This window comes from Physeter macrocephalus, unplaced genomic scaffold (genome assembly GCF_002837175.3).
Source record: "Physeter macrocephalus isolate SW-GA unplaced genomic scaffold, ASM283717v5 random_1846, whole genome shotgun sequence".
NCBI lineage: Eukaryota > Metazoa > Chordata > Mammalia > Artiodactyla > Physeteridae > Physeter > Physeter macrocephalus.
Genome location: NW_021147132.1, coordinates 1 through 21,561, shown reverse-complemented (window position 1 = coordinate 21,561; position 21,561 = coordinate 1). Strand labels below are relative to the sequence as shown.

At 47.1% G+C, this 21,561-nt stretch overlaps 1 protein-coding gene across 1 annotated transcript; it reads left to right on the top strand.

Annotated features, from left to right (window-relative positions):
- Positions 1-358: 358 nt before the first annotated feature.
- Positions 359-21,542, top strand: LOC114485615 (nuclear mitotic apparatus protein 1-like; the record flags this gene model as incomplete). The annotated part of the gene is made up of 8 exons (XM_055083666.1): positions 359-517; positions 5,981-6,054; positions 11,618-11,703; positions 16,561-16,640; positions 17,918-18,000; positions 18,595-18,675; positions 20,000-20,087; positions 21,378-21,542. Coding segments are annotated over exons 2-8 (625 nt in total), but the record flags the coding sequence as incomplete, so codon positions are not given.
- Positions 21,543-21,561: the final 19 nt, after the last annotated feature.

Genomic DNA, 21,561 nt, shown 5'->3' with positions numbered 1-21,561 from the left:
AAGGGGGAGTGTCCGGGGGATATCAGGTTTGTCAGGCAGACCGCTGTGAAGTGTGTTTTGTGTGTTTACGCCACAATTTGCTTTGGCTCTCGCCACTGTTTCAGTTCAGTACTTTTGTCTGCCGGCTCCTCCCCCACCCGCACCCCACCCCCCATGCGCCCTAGTCTCTTGTTTGCAGGCGAAGCTTTAGCAGCCCCACCTCTCCAGTACTCCAGGGCCCCCTCCTCCTTGCCCCCGACTGCCACCCCTCCCCCCCTTGCTGAGAGTTCCCTGCTTCGCCTGCGCTCCCAGATCGCGGAAGCTTGCTGCGCCTTTAAAGAAAGCAGACTCCTGATTGTGACGCACTTCTGGCTGTCAGCCAGGAAGATCGCTCCTGCCAGGCTGAGAAGAAAACCAACAACTTTTCTTTTGTGTGTGGGGTTACTTTCCACTAGACCCCCCCTTGCTCCTCTCCTTTCAAGATTTAAGTGCTAATGGCGGATTAGAACCTGTAGATACGTGTGGCTTTGGGAGTCTGGTAAGGCCACCACCCCCACCCCCACCCCCGCCCCCACCCCCGCGCTGAGACTTTCTCTCCCTCACTGTTTCTCTGGGTTTTTGTTCAAACATGGAGGAGGGGGTGCGGTGGACTCCCCTCTTCACCTCCCTTTCCTGCGCCATCCTTGAAGGGGAGGGAGAGGAGAGGGAGAGCAAGTAAACACTCTGAAACAGGCGCTGGGAGCAGAGTTTGCCAACATCCGGGAGTTGGCGCCTTTCAGAGCAAAGGGTTGCTTTCTTCCCCCCTCGCGTAGATGTCAGCGTGTTTTTGTTCAGAGGGGGAAAGCGTGTGCGCCTGCACGTTGAGCTGTAGACAGCTCGGGGGAGCGTCTCCATTCCCGAGTGAGGCCTGGGTGTGTACGCGGTGGTGGGGAGTGGAAAAGGTTCATTTCGTCAGCTGGTAGGGACCAGGGGGTGTGAATATAGCAGTGGGGCAGGTGCTGATGAACTGCTGGAGTGAACTCGGGTGTGCGTGTGTAGTCTGTGGCTATAGGCCCCAGATCTGGTTCATGATTGCAGCCCTTGTGCCCACGGCCTTCTGATCTCTACCCTCCAGAGCGTGGGGGAAGGGCGATAACAGTAAGCCCCTTGGAAGAAACCAAGGAGACCTTGGTTTCCCTTGTAGTTCTTCTTGTGTTCCTCACCAGGACTCTGGGCCAAATTCTAGGCTACACAGAGGGGATGGTCTGTGTGAAGAGGAGGAGGCCTGAGTTCGCAGTGAGCCCCTCAGAGGGCTCAGGAAATACATCCAGCAAGCTGGTTTGCCCTGACCTCAGGGGTGCAGAAAACCTCTTTGGACTTGTACAAGACATCCTGCTCAGAACTCCCCAGGGGTTGAAAAGGATTGTGTTTTTCCTTCCTTGGGTTCTCTTGAAGCTGCTGGTCCTTGGGCCTTTTACCTCCTCGGAGCCAGGGGATGCACCAGCAAGATATTTCCTGTCCTGTTCTTTATGACAAGTTAGCCAGTGATGACATGGCTTGATCTTTGTTGGGCTGCTCTGGGGTAACCTACCAGATGAGGTCTGAGTGCTTGCTTGACTGTGCCTCCTCACCTGTCAGAGGAGAACGCCATCAAGGTTAGGGTGTTCACTGTTTGGATGGGGCAGTCTCTCAGATGGTGGTGGTATCCCTTTTAGAAAGGCGTACAGAGCTTGGAATGCTTATGGCTACAGGCAGGCAGGCTGTTTGGGTAAGTAGTGGTAAATATTGCTCTTCAGCCTGGGCACAGAGTTGGGAAAGCCATTTCCCTTATGAGTTGTGAGCCTGTGGGCCTTTGGAACCCACAGTAGAGAGGGGGTAGGTCTTAGGGCAGGAACCTTTGAGGTGAGAGTTTGTGTGGGCTTTGGGTCCTGAAATTCTGGGAATGGGAGCTAGCACCTGAAAGAATGAGGGTCCAGTGGAGGTAAGGGCCCATGGGCTGAGTGATCAGTATAGTTCTACAGCTCTCTGAGACCAAAGATTACTTTGGTGTTATCTTGGGGTAGGGCTGGTGTTTAGGAGGTCAGTAAGTGGCTAAGAGGTGGTCTCAAAAGGAGCTGGCACCCAAGTTGAGGGGCGGGGGCTAAGGAGAGCAGTGCTGCCACAACTCAGACCTCTGGCCTTTGGCCTATCACTTGGTGAACCCTTAAAACTGAAGCTTTTCCAGAACAGACCCCAGAGCTCAGCAACCTGACCCTCCAGTCCTGGTCCTTGCATCTGAGCAGGTGGTTTGCATTAGCTTCAGCCCTGGTATGAAACCAGGACTAGGTTTTAACTCTTTAAGACCCAGAGAGGGTACAGGCCAGGTGCCAGCATATCTCTTGAGTGTCAAGTTCATTGTCCTGATAGATCTTCTCTGGAAACATAGAGGGGTTACTGTAAAGGTGGGAATTGATCCTGATGTGAGGGAGTTATATTATGTCAGTTTTGAAAATGTAAAGAGGTTGCAAGGCCTTTAGTTTATAAGGCAGCTGCTTCTGTATCTTGGTTCGTTCTTGAGCCCAGAGAAAAGATAGGGTGGCTTCTCTTCTGGGGCACTTCTTTTCAAAGAAAGAGGTAGGTAGGAACTCTGAAGGTGTCCACAGAGGGCCTGCATTTTGAGATTTTGTTTGTTGATCGAGGGTGGTGGGGGTGAGGAGTTGCCTGTTTGAGTTGGGGGTGAATCTTAGCAGACCCTTCTGTGAAATGGTTCCAGGCTACAATTGCGGGGATCTGTTTTTCAGTCACCATCACCCAGTCTTCTGGGTGGGGCCTGCCTCAGATTTCAGGGGGAGGGTGTGGAGGATGGTGCTCTGGCTGGGAGCCCTAGGTTCCAAGCCAAGGCCTGCTTAAAGTTGTAGTCCCAGTGCCGAGGACTAGCTGTGCCACTGGCTTCAGTCATTCATTACCTGGAGAAGAGTGAAGGGCTGGGCTGCCCTAAAAGCCCTAAAAGTGTCCTGTCTCTGAGAAAGTGCCCCTCTGTGGGATTTGAGCTGATAAGGTCTTGCCTCATGTTGAGTGTTGGATTCTACCTGTTCCTGTGCCTGGGGAGCACAGAAGAAGGCATTTGGCCTTGACACCAGTTTTAGACAGGCTCCCCTGGGAGGATGTAAGGGTTGTATGTTTTGCCTCTGAGATAAAGGGAAGAGGTTGGTCAGGTCATTTTTAGCAACACAGCTGTGGAATCTCTCAGAGGGGGCAAGATCTACCTCCGGTTGCAAATAAAATTTGACTGCAGTTTTGGGCCTCACCAAAAGGATAGCAAGTCTAGAGGCAGCAGTGGGGATGACAGGGAGGTGATCTGGGCCTCATTTCCCTTGTTCCTGAGTTGCTCAGACCTTCCCCCTGCCCCTCCAACCTAAAGAAGCCCCAGTAGAGCTTTTGGACATTTCTGCCTTCACTCCAAGGGCCAAGCATGGTCCTTGTAACTTTAGGTTGGCCAACCACCAGAAAAGCCTTTTTGCATGCAGTAGTTGAGACTTCTCTGCCTTCATGCTACCTAGGGAGCAAGGCAGTCAGTGCCCACAGATAGGCCATGCAGGATGAAAATCATGCAAAACTGAGGAAAACATAGGCCCCTTAGCTTCTCTGCCGTCCGGAGAACTCCCTTAATCACTTCACTTGCTTTTGCCAAAGCCTAGGTGAATTGGCTCATTTCCAAGACTGTGATGTTTGTATGACAGGTGGAATCACGTTGGGTTTTGCAGGGTCAGGAAGCAATTAATTATAATTACCATTTAGTTATAGTTAGCATTTAATTATTTTCTTCTATTTCATGCTTCTCATATGTTTTTTAAAATTAATTAATTTTTGGCTGCGTTGGGTCTTCGTTGCTGCCCGCGGGCTTTCTGTAGCTGCGGTGAGCAGGGGCTACTCTTCGTTGCGGTGCGTGGGCTTCTCATTGCAGTGGCTTGCCTTGTTGCGGAGCACGGGCTCTAGGCGCATGCGCGGGCTTCAGTAGTTGTGGCTCACGGGCTGTAGAGCGCAGGCTCAGCAGTTGTGGTGCACGGGCTTAGTTGCTCAGAGGCATGTGGGATCTTCCTAGACCTGAGCTCGAACATGTGTCCCCTGCATTGGCAGGCGGATTCTTAACCACTGCGCCACGAGGGAAGTCCACTTCTTTATTTTTTAATAAATGTATTTTATTTTATTTTTGGCTGCATTGGATCTTCGTTGCTGCACGCAGGCTTTTCTCTGGTTGTGGCGAGCGGGGGCTACTCTTCGTTGTGGTGTGCAGGCTTCTCATTGTGGTGGCTTCTCTTGTTTTATTTTTGGCTGCATTGGATCTTCGTTGCTGCACGCAGGCTTTTCTCTGGTTGTGGCGAGCGGGGGCTACTCTTCGTTGTGGTGTGCAGGCTTCTCATTGTGGTGGCTTCCCTTGTTGGGAGCATGGGCTCTAGGCGCGGAGGCTTCAGTAGTTGTGGCACATGGGCTCAGTAGTTGTGGCTCACGGGCTCTAGAGCGCAGGCTCAGTAGTTGTGGCGCACGGTCTTAGTTGTTCTGTGGCATGTGGGATCTTCCGGACCAGGGCTTGAACCCGTGCCTCCTGCATTGGCAGGTGGATTCTTAAGCACTGCGCCACCAGGGAAGCCCCGGGAAGTCTGCTTCTTGTATGTTTAACTTTGCTCCTCACCATGCTGTAAGCCCCTCAAAGCAGGGACCATGTCATTGTCTCCCATTTCCCACGAAGCTTCCAGCACAGGATGAACATATGTAAGGACTAAGAAAATAACCTTTTTGGTTGGTTGATAAAGCAAAGTACACTTGTATAGGAAGGCCTCAAGAGATGATGGGTAGTGGATTATCAGATTTATGTATCTCTTTCCCCTATTAGACAGTGAGCACCTGATGGACAAGAATGGTGTCTTTCTTATCCCCAGCACTTTGTATTCAGAAAGTACTTAGCAAATGTTGGTTCCACAGAACCCACACCTTGGAGATGCTGATATGTGGGGAGAGTTATAGGTGATGTGGCTTTTACCATTCTTGCTCCTCCTTCTACCGGAGTAGTGACAAACTTAGCACACCTGTGGCAGTAGGAGGCAGCTGGTGGGGCTGAGTACTCCCAGGAAGATTTGTGGGAATTATGGGGGCCTGCTAAGAGGTGTTGGGGAATATTTAGTCACCATGTCTGTGGTCTCTTGAGCAGGTTAGCAGGCAGATGGCTGATTCCCCCTGGGAAGGGAAATTGGGGTAAGAATACCAGGACCAGTACCTAATCTTTCATTAAATGTCCCATGGGATCTCCCCCAGAATTGGATTTGGCTTCATCCAGTCTCCCATTTGAAATATGTCTTTGACATTTTTGTGGGGGATATAAAAATCCAGAATTTGAAGTGGTTTCCCCTAAGGACTTGGTTATTGTTTATTAGGTAGACTTTGGGTACCTACAGAAAGAGCCAGAAATCAACCTTTTTGCTTAAGAACAGTGATCATTTATTGAATACGTACTGTGTGCCAGGCACTGTGCTGTTTGCTTTATCTGCTTTATCTTGAAGCATCACAGTAACCCAGAGAGGTTTTTGCATGTCCCATTTTGCAGATGAGGAAACTGAGACTAAAAGAAGTTATGCTACTTGTCCAAGGTCACAAGACCATGGTCACATGGAATCAACATTCACACCTAGGTGTGTCTGAAAAACCGTGTTTGTTCCATGTTTTAAGGGCACCACATCCCAAAGAGTAGGGTTGAAGTCCAGCTTTGAATGTTGTATTTTCTAAGGGACAGAGAGGTTGTGTGTAGAGCTTGTGGACATTGAATTAAATGCAGGGTTCTTTATTGTCAGCTGTGACACAGTAAGTTTTATAGTAATTTTGATGTGTACTCTGAGCTTTCTAAAAACTCCCATGGTCCCTTGGTAGATTAAGTGCCAAGTGAAGAGTGACTTAAGTGTTCAGAGCCGGTAAGTGAAACCATTTCCCCCCTCTTCCTTCATCGTGGATATCTGATATAATTAACTGTACTGCCTCTTCTCTTGGGTTCCAGGTGCATTGGGGTGACTGTCTGGTTTCAGCAAGATGACGCTCCATGCCACCCGGGCAGCTGCACTCCTCTCTTGGGTGAGTGGTCTTCCTCTCCTTTGTATGCCAGACTTTTCCAGGAGGCTTGGGAGAGGTGAGAGAGGAGTTTTCTAGGAGTCAGAGCTATGTAGAGTCTTCTCCTCTCCAGACAAAGGAAATATAGTTTTCCTTTGCCTTTCCCCTTAGTTTTTAAACTTTTATTATTTTCAGTGATGTTGCTGCTGACATGTGATCCACAACTTGTGTAGCTTAGAAAAGGCTCCTCTGAGGTATATTATTCCTTTTTGGTCATGGGAAGGGTGGCTGCAGAGCAGCTTGGAAACCCATTTTTTGTGCATTTCCTTGTGCATGTTTCTGAAAAAGCGTTGACACGGAATTTCAGTGGCATGTAGGGACTTTGGTCTTGAAAGGCCTTTAATCTCAGGGCAAGGTTCTCCTGGCTCTCCTTACCATGTTTCTGTGAGCTTCCATTGTCCTCTTGGTGCCTTCTTGATTACTTCACCAAAATTCTTCTGCTAGGTCTTTTCATATACTTCTGCCCAAGACAATGGCAAATGAAAAAATAATGCTGAACATTGGGAACTGCAGAGAAACAGAAGAGGCCACGGAGTGTAACGATGACACACATGGGCCTTAGAGTCAGACAGCCCAGCTTAGAATCGTTGCTCTAGCCTGTGTGACCCAAGACAAGTTACTTAGTCTCTCAGCACCTCATTTTTAAAATGGAAAGAAGGGCTTCCCTGGTGGTGCAGTGGTTGGGAGTCCGCCTGCCGATGCAGGGGACACGGGTTCGTGCCCCGGTCTGGGAATATCCCACATGCCGCGGAGCGGCTGGGCCCGTGAGCCATGGCCGCGGAGTCTGTGCGTCCGGAGCCTGTGCTCCGCAACGGGAGAGGCCACAACAGTGAGAGGCCCGCGTACCTCAAAAAATAAAATAAAATAAAATAAAATGGAAAGAAAAAAATTGTTTAAAATATATTCTAAAAATAAAATAATAATCATTATTGTGAGGATAATAAGATAATGTCTGTTAAAAGCACTTAAATATTAAAATATTGCCTGGGCGACTTCCCTGGCAGTGCAGTGGTTAAGACTCTGTCTGCACTTTCCACTGCAGGCAGCACAGGTTTGATCCCTGGATGGGGAACTAAGATTCTGCATGCTACACAGAGCAGCCAAAAAAATAAATAAATAAAATATTGCCTGGGCATGCTATTTGGTAAAGGGTATTTTTTTTTTTTTTTTTTGCGGTACGCGGGCCTCTCACTGTTGTTGCGGAGCACAGGCTCCGGACGCGCAGGCTCAGCGGCCATGGCCCACGGGCCCAGCCGCTCCGCGGCATGTGGGATCTTCCCGGACCGGGGCACGAACCCGTGTCCTCTGCATCGGCAAGCGGACTCTCAACCACTGCGCCACCAGGGAAGCCCGGTAAAGGGTATTTTAGTAGTCACCCTGACTATTGACCAATCAGGGCCAATTAAAGAGCCAGCTTCAAGAAAGAATTATAGAATCCTTAAAGGAAATGAATTTTTAATTTCCAAGGAGGGTGGGGGTTTAATAAAACAGGGTCTTTAATCACTGTCAAATCTGTAGTCAGGAAGTATGTATTTAGCGTACAAAATGTGCATCCTTAGTCTTCAGTTTCTGAAATACATGCAAACTTTAATTGTACAGTTTAAAATGGTTGTTTTATATTTATACTTTATATTTACATTTCAGTGTTTTATGTCTGTATTAGAAACATTATCTCTTCCTCCTCTTCCCCAGGAGAAGGCTGGTTGGGTTGTGTCTCTGTGTCTAGTTCAGTAGATTAACTGAATATTAGGGGATCCTTTAGCCATTGTTTTAAGTTTATCAGTTTATTTATTTTGGTCCTAGGCTTGTTTTTATAGTGACTGCTACCTTTACAGAGAAAAACAGACACAAGACTAGTTTTATTTAACAGCAGATACTTGTATACTTTTCTCAAAAATCACAATGAACATGCATTAATATATTAAAATATAGTTAGATATAATTTTTCAGTTTAAACAAAAGTTAGGCAGCTGTGGGCTTCCCTGGTGGTGCAGTGGTTGAGAGTCTGCCTGCCGATGCAGGGGACACAGGTTCGTGCCTCGGTCCGGGAAGATCCCACAAGCCGTGGAGCGGCTGGGCCCGTGAGCCATGGCCGCTGAGCCTGTGTGTCCGGAGCCTGTGCTCCGCTATGGGAGAGGCCACAATAGTGAGAGGCCCGCGTACCGCAAAAAAAAAAAAAAAAAAAAAAAGAAAAAAAAAGTTAGGCAGCTAAAGTGGATTTTATGACACTGTAGCAACATGGAATAATGCTTGGTTGCCAGAAGAGTGGCATAGAACACATGCGTGTGACAATCACAACTGTGATTTTTTTTTAAAAATGACTTAGGAAGAAAGACTAGAAAGAAATATATCAAAATGCTGAAAGTGCATGTATTAAAATACTAGTGAGTGGAGTTTTTCTGTTTTCCAAATTTTCAGTAATTTATTTTCTAATGTAAAAATAAATTTATATTTTATTTAACTTAAAGTATGGCTTGAAATTATTCTGTACCCAGCAATTATAATGAGTATATTGTTATAGGGAATATAGGGAACTTAAAGATACAACAACTTTTGGGACTTCGCTGGTGGCGCAGTGGTTAAGAATCCTCCTGACAATGCAGGGGACACGGGTTTGAGCCCTGGTCCGGGAAGATCCCACGTGCCGCAGAGCAACTAAGCCCATGCGCCACAACTCCTAAGCCTGCACTCTAGAGCCTGTGACCTGCAGCTATTGAGCGCTCCTGCCCTAGAGCCCATGCTCTGCAACAAGAGAAGCCACTACAATGAATGGTCCACGCACCGCAACGAAGAGTAGCCCCTGCTCGCCGCAACTAGAGAAAGCCCGTGTGCAGCAATGAAGACCCAACACAGCCAAAAACAAATAAATAAATTTATTAAAAAAAAAAAAATTCAGCCACCTTAAATGACCCGGAAAGCCTTACAGGCAGTTCTTCAATGAGCTTGGTCCTCACTCACGTTTTATACCCTGGCTAGAGATAAAGGAGCTTTTTCACTTCTTCAGCTTTTAAATGATTTATCATTTGAGAGCAAAATAATGCACAGGAAGAAAATACATTTTTATATCCATGAAAGAAACTATTGATGGATTATTACTTAATTGGTACGAGATGAATCCAGGTTCCTTAAGTGACTTTAAATCAGCTAACTGGTACGATTTTTTTCAATCTTGTTAGCGAACGAGCATTCACAGCCCTTGAATTAAAGTTTTACCTAGATTGCAGATATTAAAAGAAGATGGTTTTTGGATGCTTAAGTCGTGCAGTCTCTTCATTTTCAGCAGGTAGAAAGGGACCGTGGCCTGGAATATTCAGTCTTCCTAGAAAATTCACACTGGCCTTTTCTAATTAGATTAAGCACCCCCCCCAAAGGTGGTATAAATTATTATCTTTAAGAGTCCAGTGAGAAGGTCGTATTTTATATTCTGCACTTAAAAAAAATTTTTTTTTACTTTCAACCTATTTAAAAAAATTTTTTTAAATAAATTTATTTATTTTTGGCTGCGTTGGGTCTTCGTTGCTGCGTGCAGGCTTTCTCTAGTTGCAGCGAGCAGGGGCTACTCTTCGTTGCGGTGCGCGGGCTTCTCATTGCGGTGGCTTCTTTTGTTGCGGAGCACAGGCTCTAGGTGAACGGGCTTCAGTAGTTGTGGCACACGGGCTTAGTAATTGTGGCTTGCGAGGTCTAGAGTGCAGGCTCAGTAGTTCTGGCTCCCAGGCTTAGTTGCTCCATGGCATGTGGGATCTTCCCGGGCCAGGGCTCGAACCCATGTCACATGCATTGGCAGGCAGATTCTTAACCACTGCGCCACCAGGCAGGTCCCTCAACCTATTTTAATTTAGATTTATTTAGAAGTTTTTCTAATATAAAATTATTTCATGGAAATAAGTACTATAATTTCTGTAGCTGAATCACTGATTTTTTTTTAATCCTCTTGATCCTCCAGTGCAGTCAGCTAATTTAACTGCTAAGAAGTAGAAGTGTTGCTGTATCTACTTCATAACCATAATAGTGCTTTGCATTTAGTACTTTTATTTCGTAATGTGTTCTTGCATTCACAATCCCGTTTGAAAACACACGGGTCCTTTAAGGTAGATAAGTTTGACAGGTGAGAAAACAGTCACAGAAAGAAACAAAGTTGATAACAAAGGTTCCTGGCAAGTTAGTGGAGGAGCTGGACTCAAAAATCCTTGTCTGGGAGCCCCCAGCCCAGTGCCTGTTGAAGAGCACATTTAAGTGGGAGGGACACATTAGGGGTAAGGGATTAACAGATACAAAACTACTACACATAAATAGATAAGCAACAAGGGTATACAGTATAGCACAGGGAATTATACCCATTATCTTGTAATAACCTATAATGGAGGATAATCTGCAAAAATACTGAATCACTATGAAACTAACAGGTTATTGTAAATCAGCTATACTTCAATTTAAAAAAATAAAGAGCACATTTATAAATAGAATCTACTCGTTTGTGCATAACCACTATGCTGAAGTTTTTAAAAATAACTTGTAAAGCAGGATAAGTCTCCCTTCTCCCTCAGTCTTGCATATGTGATTGATTGACTTAGCAGACTCTTCCTTCTTAATAAGGTACTACAAAGGTGAACTTCAGCCCGAGCTTCAGAACTTGGTACCTGCGGAATTTATGAGGTTTTCCTGTAGAAGTCAACCATATATGCTTGTTGAATAACCTGTGTACCTGATTCATTTGCATGTGACTGCTGGTGAACTTTCTAGTGGGAAAGACTGATTTAGATAAATGTCTGCCTGAAGGCAAGGAAAGGGAGAGGCCGTTGGATCAGAATTGACAAGTTTTTCTTTGGGGTTCCTAGCTTTTCTTTCCCTTCCTCCTTCCTTCTTATTATCTTGTTCCCTCATCATTTCTGCCTGCCTCAGCTGAAGTTTCATGTCTGGAAAGAATTTTAAAATGCATCAATCAGAAGATTTTATATCTGTGTGGGAGTATATAAAATATATGTAGTATATAATGTAAATTTTGAGTAGATGCAAAATTTCAAGAGCTATAAAATTCAAGATATACAAAGGGCTGTAATGTAAAAACTTGAGCTACAAAGGTTTATAATGTAACCATTTAAGAGATACAAAGGGCTATAGTATAAAAAGCGTTTTTCCTACCTCAACTCCCAACCATCAAGTTCCTCTCTCCAGAGGCAGTGGTGGTACGATTTTCTTCTAGAAACTATCAGTATTCTTGTAGAACCATTTTATGCCTAATTATGTTTAAAGTACACCCCAAGTGCTGGAACATTCTGGGAGAATTTAAGCTCTTATTTAGTTGAAGCCAAAGGAAGGACTCTGATGGCATTCAGGTGGCTATTAGTGGATGAGTTGGAAGTTAAAAGTCCTAGAATCACCTGTTCTCTCATTCCTTTAGTTACAACTATAGACAGTTGGAACAAACAGAACTGTCAACACCTGGGAAAGGGAGTGGAACGCCCCCCCCGCCCCCCGGGGCTTCTTGCACTTACAACGGTTTCACCAGGCTCTTCCCTTTGCCTTGCAGGTGAACAGTCTACATGTGGCTGACCCCGTGGAGGCCGTGCTGCAGCTCCAGGACTGCAGCGTCTTCCTCAGGATCATTGACTGCATGTGAGTTTGTGCCACTTCCCTCTCCAGCCTCTCAAGTGAAGCTGCATGCTGGGGTGGGGACTCCATTTGTTTCCTTTCCTTGTTGACAACTGTGACCAGAAAGCACCGCAGGACTGGGATGTCTAAGCCAGTGTGGGCCCCAGAGGCAAGAACACATTGACCTCGTTCTCCAGTCACCGTGTGTCTTTATGAGAGAGGTTTCACTCTTGTCCCATCATAAGGCTTCCTCACTCTTTGGCAGAAGAGCCTCCAAGTCTCCGTGTTCTCACAGTGTTCCGGGAGCCTGCTCCGGGGCTCCGTCCTCTGTCTCAATGGGAGTCTTCTACAGCCCTCTTTTCGTGACTCATCCTTATCTCACAAGCCCTCCTTGCAACCTGTAGGCCCAGGAAGAAGAAAGGGGAAGCTTTTAAACTTGAAGGAAGTAAGCAGCGCCTAAAAATCTCTAACTTGTTAGCACAGCACAGACATGCCCCTCTCTAACCCATTATAGCATTCCCAGGGTTTTCACCTGCCTCATTAACTTGCTTTGTGAGGTCAATTAGCATTAGATAAGCTGCTTGTTGTCATGTAGCCAGGATTTTAGTTTAGGCCTTTTCATTTTATATCTGTGTCTTTAGCACATTTGCTTTGAACTTCACAGTTATCTGGGAAATGAGTGGAGTGGGGCCTCCTCCTCATATCTTACCTTTCTGGAACCCAGCAAAGATGGGTCAAGCTGTAACCTACATTTATCTTTTTTTTAAAAAAATAAATTTATTTATTTATTTATTTATTTATTTTTGGGTGTGTTGGGTCTTCATTTCTGTGCGAGGGCTTTCTCTAGTTGTGGAGAGCGGGGGCTACTCTTCATCGCGGTGCACGGGCCTCTCTTGTTGTGGAGCACAGGCTGCGGACGCGCAGGCTCAGTAGTTGTGGCTCACGGGCCTAGTTGCTCTGCGGTATGTGGGATCTTCCCAGACCAGGGCTCGAACCCGTGTCCCCTGCATTGGCAGGCAGATTCTCAACCACTGCGCCACCAGGGAAGCCCACATTTATCTTTTTAAAGCTCATGTGGTTCACCCTTTTTCCTGTATCCTCAACTTTTAGCAATTATGAAGGGAAAAACTGACAAACTTCTTACTTCTTTGTGCTATGGGCAAAAGTAGAGGCCAGCCATGATATAAGGAATTGGAGGGACAGTGGAGAGGACCGACCCTCCCTATTTAAAGGGAAGCACAATAGACGGGGGGTCCCTCAGACCAAGATCTGAAGTGTTGAGGGTGTTTGTGTTCCACACACAGCAGGTAGGAACTGGTGTCAGGGATTCAGCATCTCTGTGAAGCAGGTTCATAGGCAGCAGCTCATTGACAGGGAAAGAAGGTAGAACTGAGCTCGTCGAAGGCAGGATCTGGGTCTAATTCATCTTCGGGTCCTCCATACCTAGCTTAGGACAGTGCAGTGATTAGGTTTTAATTAATGTTTGTTGGTGAAAATGAGTGAATGAAAATGTAGTTGATATTCTCTATCAGCAAAGTCTAGTGGGGCTGAGTGCCCCCATGGCAGATGGGTTTGCTAGAGTGTTTTTTTTTAATTTTTTGAGATTTGTATTGATAATGGGGTGTCCAGTATGATTTCTTAAAAGTCCCTGTGGCTCTAACCAGCCCACCTACCTTAGTGAAAGAGGTCACTGTATTCTTATTTTGATACAGACACTACCATTTTCTTTCTTTTTTTTTCCTGCCGCACTGCGTAGCTTGTGGGTTCTTAGTTCCCTGACCAAGGATAGAATCCGGGCCCTGGCAGTGAAAGTGCCGAGTCCTAACCACTGGACCGCCAGGGAATTCCTGGACACTCCCATTTTCTTTCCCAGTTACCCAGACAGGCCATTTCAACATCATCTTGAATTCCTCCTTCACCTGGGCACTGATTTCTAATCGGTCACCATCCTCTCAGTGTGTCCTTTAGAAGATTTCTCACATCCCTTCCTCTGCCTCATTCTGGATACCAGGGCCTCGAGACTTCGTTCTTCTCTAAACTATCCTTATGCCAGGGTATTCCTATACGTGTGATCTCAGGGCTTTCATTGTGATGCTCCACAGCTGATGGACCTCAGCGACTCTTCCTTGCCAGGAGGTTGAAATCTAAAATCTGCAGCTTGGTATTCAGAGCTTTCATCAGGGGCCCTCCCAATCTTGTTTCCTACTCATTTTTACCTCCATACCCCACTCCTTTTTTTTTGATCCTGTAGAATTTCCTAAATTCTGACTTTTGTTAATTGCGTCTTTATGGTACTACTTAACTTGTTCTTCCCCTTGTTGCCTATAAACTGGTAATTAGATCTAAACTTAATTAGCTTAAGATTTTTTTTTCAAGGATACTATATAGATGCAGTTGTGCACTACCTATAAATCATCTTTTTGCCACTCCTAATGAAAATCATCATTTTGCAAACCCTAATGAAAGTAGTAGATCTAGGCAACTAACATCAATGGCCAGTAAAACTGTTAGGCTGGTAATACCTAACTTACAATTTAACATCACTAAAGGAGAGGCAGCCAGGTATGATATGCCTCGTTGTAACGCACAGTAGGGTGCATCATGCTTTTTTTGGACTTAAGAATAGATCAAGGAGCTTTTGCTTTTGAGGAGATAAATTTCCTTGGCCTGATGACAAGAGCAGTAGATGTGTCCAGGGGTGAGGATGTATGTCCTCGGTTTAGCCATTGTAGGTTTATGACCCTGTGGGAGATTTTCATAAGGAGGGTCAAAAATTCAAGATGCCCATTTTCCAAGTTGTTTTCTAAGGTGCTGCCTGAGCTTTAAACTAGAAGAGACGTGTGGGGGGAGGGGTGGTGGGGAGAGAGAGAGAGAATGTGTGTGTGTGTGTTGGATGGAGGGGCTGTTGAAATCCCAGGTTAACCCTGATTTCCATCTCAAATCCAGGACCGATTCAGACCAACTTCCTTTGGGAAAACAGACGTTCTTGGTGAACGTGTTCTGGCTGATTCATTTGTGATGTTCCTACTGTTGCTAACTGAAATCAGACACCTAGTTCTCAGGGGAAGGCAGTGGAGGATGGCAGGGTTGGTGGCAGATAGAAGCTGTGGGAATCGAACAAAAGCTTGTTCCTTGGCCACTTGGCCTTCTCTCTGGGAGAATTCTTTGGGCTCCACCCCTCTGATAAGTTTCCCTTTCTGTTTTCCTGTGTGTGAATAGCCTGAAGCAAAAAGGCTGTCTCCTTTCTTCGATATCTATGAGGCTTGCATAGCAAAGTTTAGTGGAGGCATTTTTCCAGAAAACTTAAAGCCCTGACATTTGTCTTACTGACGTTGACCTCTGCTCTTCCCAGTAAAAAGTATTCCTCATCTGTCAGTCAGCGCATATGTACTCAGCACCTGCTGTATATTCCTACCTTTCAGCTCACAAAGAGCGGTCAGTTATAAATGATGCACCTGTATCCGTGAGTACTGTAGGAATTCCTGAGAAGGAGAGGGGAGATGTGACTAGCAGCGGTTCTGCTTGGCTTCCTGCCAGAGATGAGACTTGAGTGCAGTCTTAAAGGATGAGCTGGATTTCCCCAGGACTAGTGTTTTCCAAAGCATGTTCCATGCACCTGTACTTATCCCAGGGGCTCAGTGGGGAAAAGAAGAGGTTTGTGGTCGGATAGGTTTAGGAAATAATGCATGTTTATACCTTCTTTAGAAAATGTTCAGTTGGGTTTAACCCAGTATTTCTCAAACATTTAGCCCAAGAACCCTGTTTATTTTTATCCAATGGAATACACTTAGGTAAATTACTACTCTGTGCTGAGGGCAAAGAGTCACAACAGTCCAGATTGTGGGTGGGTAGGGAAGATGGCTCTTTGAGGAGTCTGTGAGGAGATTAGCATCTCTAAAAGACTTTGTAGGTGTCCCTAATCACAGACTAGCTACCTAAAGTGCTTCCTGTGGGGGGTTCACTTGGAAGAAGCCTTTGTAATCCCGTTGGAGCTGGAGGGAGCTACTCTCATGGTCTTGCCTAGGATGCTTCTTGTACTTTGCAGGATGTCTGGCACTGGAGGATTCTAGAGTCTGCCCTGCACTCCAGAAAGTTGATTGAAACCTAGAGATTCGGGTTCTGAAGAACAGGAGCCTTTTCAGTCCGTATCCTCAGCCGTAGCCTAGATAGAAAAGTCAGCTTTCTAACTTGAAGTAAGGGTAGTCCCTTCCGAAAATGAAACTGCACTTAGCCTGAGGGGCCGGGTCAAGGGGCCAGGACAGTGTGAGAGCTCCCCCTGCTGCCTCCCTGCCCTCATTGCTCTCCACACTTTGCTTGCCTTTCCACTTAAACACAAGCACTGCAAAGGCCACAGATCGAGAGTGATTGTCCCTTGGCCTGGCCTCTTGGAGGCCACCTCAGCCTTCAGTACGTGTTGAACTTTGCCCTGTCACTTCAGAGCCTTGTTCCCTCCTGTTCTTTCAGTTTTTAGATCTGTTTTTCCCTTTCCACAGTCCTCTCTGACTCATACTCTAGCCACATTCACAGGCATCCTGACGTTTTACACTTGAGCCGTTGCAGGCTATCAGTCCTAGCTTGCCAGTCATCTGTGCTGCCTCCATCGCCTCTCGACCCCCTTCCCACAGAGCTTTTTGATATTCACAAATGCTGTCTTTTCCAGGAGGACCTCATGCCTCAAGTCCCCACTTCTCACCCCTGAAACAGTTCCTTCTGGCTAAATGGTGTCTCGGTATCTTCTCCCCTGCCTCCAATGTCTGGTCTGGTTCTCCCCCAGATCCAGCACAGATCCAACCTGAAGGGATGGGAAGGTGGTATGTAATGCAGTAGCAAGGAGGGAAGGATTGCTAAGTACTCTGGTTCTAATACTTGCTCTTTTTCTAGCCATGGCACTGACGAAGGGCAGCAAATCCTGCAGCAGCCGGTGCCAGAGAGACTGGAATTTGTGTGCAGTTTTCTGCAGAGTAAGAACCTTTCTTATCTAGCTGGGAAGGAGCTGCTTCCTCAGCTCCTGGGACTTGGGTATCTGGACCTGGAAGAACCAGGTCCCAGGTATCTGGGGGAGCAAAGGCTCGAGGCTGCCCACTCTGTACCACCAAGATGAGTACAACTGGGGCGGCTTCCCTGGGCCTGGTGATGCCTGCACCAGTTGGGGAGGAGTGTCCCTGCAGTCCCAGCCCATTTCGGGATCCAGGTAGAGCCAGAGGGTCGGTTTGGGGGACTCATCACCTTGGGCTCCCATTCCTCCCACTGCAAGGAGACAGAAGGATCCATGTTACCCTCTTCCCCTTGCAAGAAAAACATTTTCCCCTGATAACATTGAATTAATTGCTTAGGTGATAGGTATAGGGGCACAGGCAGGTTAAGGTTGAAACCTTGGCCCTTCTACTCTACTGCTTGTGTGACCTTTCTGGACATGGGTTCCCTGTCTTTAAAATGAAGATCATAGTAATTGCTCTTAAGGTTGATGGATAGAGTAAATAAGAACACATGCGGGACTTCCCTTGTGGTCCAGTGGTTTAGGACTCTGTGCTCCCAATGCAGGGGGCCTGGGTTCGATCCCTGGTCAGGGAACTAGATCCCGCATGCTGCAACTAAGACCCGGTGCAGCCAAATAAATAAATGAATGAGTGAACGAATATTAAAAAAAAATAACACATGCAAAGCTTCTAGCACAGCACTTGTCAATTCCCCTCCGTCATATAGCTGTGGACAGAGTCCTCATCTTTGACACGGGAGCTGTCTACCATCCCCACCTCAAGAGAATTATAAGAAAGGTGATAATGGATTTAGATAAAGCAGGGTGTTAGTAATTAAGCCCTACCCCTCTGGCAGCATAAGAACCAGGTGTCCCAGCCCTGGTCTGACTCAGCTGCAGGTGGGCTTCCTCTGCAGCCGCAGTTGGAATGAGACTCTTGAGTGACCTGGAATCTCTGGGCTCCTCCTCTGTGGTGCTGAGTGGGAGTTGGTGCGTGGGTAGGTGAGTGCAATGTCAGGCCCCAGAGCTGCTGTGAAGTCCAGCCTTTCTTCTTGAACTATCCCTGTAGTCCTTGGACCAATCCAGGATAGAACTAACTTCAGGTGGAAACGTGTATGTTGGGCAAGAGGGGCCCTAGGAATAAGGAGCCCTGCATCTCCTGGTCCCACCAGCCATCTGCTCCTCTGACTGTGAGGTGTTCTGATGATCTCAGGGATGGTCCCCAGGAAATTCACCTTGTTTTCTACATTGTTGTCATTACAGAAAACCGAAAACATCCCTCTTCTCCAGAATGCCTGGTGTCAGTGCAGAAGGTGATGGAGGGATCAGAGCTGGAACTTGCCAAGGTACCCGTGGAATACCAGACTGGTCTGGGGGGAGGGTGGCACCAGAGGGGCCTGCAGAGGGGCCTTCTCTTAACCCAGAAGAAGTGGTGGGGCTTTATTTCTGGGCTTTGTGGAGGTTGGCGGTAGGTCCAGGCATCTACCTAGTGAGGCAGAGGCTGATTCAGCCAAGGATTTTAGGAGCCCACCTTTATGACAGAGAGGTTGACTAGATCATTACTGTGGCCTCAGTGGAGACCTGGCAGGAATCAGGCCTCACCCAGCTGTCGTCACACTTCTGTTTTTAGCTCAGTCCACTTCATTCCCTCTTCTGTTTCTGGGTGCTGGCCTATAGAGGATGCCTTAAGCTTCATACCCAGGGTTCCATGAGTCCAGGAATTTAGTTATGCAGGAATCCTGGCACCTGGCTTTTTGCACAGTGAGCACTGAGTCCTCAATCAAGTGATTCCTGATGCAGTTAAGGGCAGTGGCCTGGGGCTGCTGAATTCTAGGAGCTTTGGAAGGGTCTCAGAATAGCTCAGAGTCCCCAGAGTGGGGCAGGGGTTGGGGACCAAGAAGAGAGCCTTGCTCAGTGATTGCCTCCTGTTTGGCTTCTAGATGACCATGCTGCTCTTATACCACTCCTCCATGAGCTCCAAAAGTCCCAGGGACTGGGAACAGTTCGAATACAAGATTCAGGTAAGCCCTTGTGCCCCCACCCCACCGAGCAGGTCTTGCCTGTGTTTCACCTCATTCCAGTTGTTTTTCTTTAAACAACATATGTTGTTCTTTTTAAAAGTTATGTTATAGTAGTTATAGCCTTCATTATAGGAAGTCTGGAAGATATTGAAAAGCACAAAGAAGGAAATAACAGTTGTCAGTAATCTCATTCTCAGCAATAACTGCTAACTTTAAAGGATATACTTCTGAGTCCTTTTCATGTACATAAATTTAACTGTACCTGTACCTGAAGTGTTTGGATAATACATAGAAATTATTCTTTCTTCATATATGTGTTCCCGTATGTATGGGTATGTGTGTGTGTTTTACACAAACTGTCACTCCATTTCCTCCTCCTTTCCTCTAGTAGGAAGGATTAGTGAGAATGTCTTTGTCCGCCATGACAGTCTAGCTCAGAGCGGTTACGTCCTCTCCCCTCCTCTGCATGGTCCCTAAGTGAAGAGGAGTTGGTGCATCTGCTTCATTAGAGAGGGAATTGACCTGGTTTCCAGGAGCTACCTGCCATATGGGTCCTGATGTTTTCTTTGCTTCCTGTATGAGCAGCTGTCCTTTATTTTCCAGAGCAGAAGCAGCTGGGATGCCACAGTGGGTAATGTAGGTGACTGGTGGGGCAGTGTCCAGAGAGCTGTGGCCTTTCATGTGGTGGTAGAAATGTTGAGTCATCCCATTTCGTACTCGCTTAGCTCATGGCTCGTCTCTGGGGTTGGGGGTTGTAGTGGCGTGGGAGGCATGGGTGGCTCCTTCCTTTCTTTAACCTTTTCGTTGCTCCAAGCTGATCATAGACCTGGTAGAAACAAATTCTAAAGGAATAAGGAACTACAGAGATGGCCAGGAAAATCAGATCAACTCTGTAGCTTTGGAATTCAGACAGAGAAGGCAAGATTTTACCTACTGGTGGCTAAGCTTTGGATGAGCCCTGGAGGTGTTCTCACTCAGACAAAGAACAACAGTGAGGTCAGCTGGAAGAGGCCAGCAGGGTTATGTATAAAAGCTTTCTGACTGCATTACTTTGCTTGCCCATTCTCATCTCATGGTCAGGAGCAAAGTCAGTTTGGACCTCTGTCTCACCCTGGGTGCATCTTTAGGGGAGAAGAGGGGCTGGGGACAAGTAGGGTGAACATGTCTCTGGTGGAGTGTTCTTGGCTGGACTATGGGGCTTCAGGTCTGAGAGGAAGAATGGGCTCTAGCAGGCTCCTAGGGCTGGCACGGCCAGGATGGTGCCCTCCATCCCTTCGGGCCTCCCAAACACCTAAATGATGCTCTTTCTCTGTCTGTGGTCCAGGCTGAGTTAGCTGTCATTCTCAAATTTGTGCTGGACCATGAGGATGGGCTAAACCTGAATGAGGACTTAGAGAACTTCTTACAGAAAGGTAAGTTGGGATCACTCCCAAGGATCCTCTCTTTTCTGAGCTGGGGACTGGTAGGATCCTGAGTTGTCAGGAGGTGCAGTGGGGATTTGCCCCAACACAAGTCACAGAGTTGGTGCTTAGGAAACGTGTGTAAGTTGATTTCTGGGCCATGTTGCCATCATCCCCGTTCCCACAGAGCTCCTTGCGCCTGGCAGCAGCTAAGCAGAACGTTTATAAGTGATCATGTCTGCTGTGGGTTCTCCTTGATTACCCACCCCCTCTCCCCTCACACACACACACTTCTTTTTTTGTTTTTTATAGTTTAAACAGTCATTACTCTAGGCTTATAAGCTGGGAATACACAGTCTTAGAAAATTGTTTTTCCTACATAATGCCCGTGTTCTAGGTGGGAAGGCAGATACATAAACCAGAATGTATATGATAAGGAATAAGTGCTAGAACAGGGAGATATCGAATCTACCAAGTGTCTTGCTGGAAGTACATCAGAAAGAGTGAGAGTGCTGCCTGTTTGGAAGAGCCATCTAACAACAACAGGGTGTAAGGTGTGGGTCTAGGCACGTTCATCCAGCCACTGAATTTGATGTTCCTTGTGTTCAGGTTCCTCGTGAGCCCTTCAGGTGGAGATGTTGCAGATGTGAGTCTAGAATGCAGGAGAGGGCTCTGGGCCAGGCTGTGGGCTTGCAAGTCTGTGTATGGATGGCCATTGAAGCCTTGGGCACCGTGGGCAGAGCACACGGGCCCCATCAGAGCTCTGGGGCTTGGAGGGCAGGTGGGAGAGGGAGGAGCAGGTGAGGGAGATGGAGACCCGGTGTTAGAAGTAGGAGGGCCATGTGAAGGTCACCATGGGAACCAAGGGAAGAGGAGGTTTTGAGAAAGAAGTCATGCTGGCAGTGCACGATTTCAGAATGGAGGGCTTCAGCAAGGAGGCTGGTGGCTCTGACTCGAGAGGTCATTGGGGCTGAGAGGAGATCTGCTCAGGGTTGGCTTGAGGGAAAAGCGTGAGCACTTGGTCCAGTCTCTGAGCACGGGGGACACAGTCACTCCACTGCGCTCTTTGAGTGCTGGTGATCTGTGGAAACGGAGGCCTCTTGCTTGATTTGGCTTAGGGCACTGACCTCTGGATAACCCAGACACCAGGCTTCAAGTTCTACCCAAGCGCCTCTCTCTGCAGCTTACCTATAAGTGTCTGGATTCATTCCCACTAAGGCGAGTTCTCAAACTGCATAAAGATGCAAATCTGTCCACCCTTTTACTAACCTCTTTGTGGCTTGTTTACTCCTTCCTCTCTAGCTCCTGTCCCTTCCCCCTCTTCCAGCACCATCTCTGAAGAGCTCTCCCCACCTAGCCACCAGGCCAAGAGGGAGGTTCGCTTCCTAGAGCTACAGAAAGTCGCCTCTTCTAGTGGGAACAAGTATGTGCTGGGCCTCTTCTCCCGGGATGGGGCCTCAACATCCAGTCCTCAGATCCCTGCATC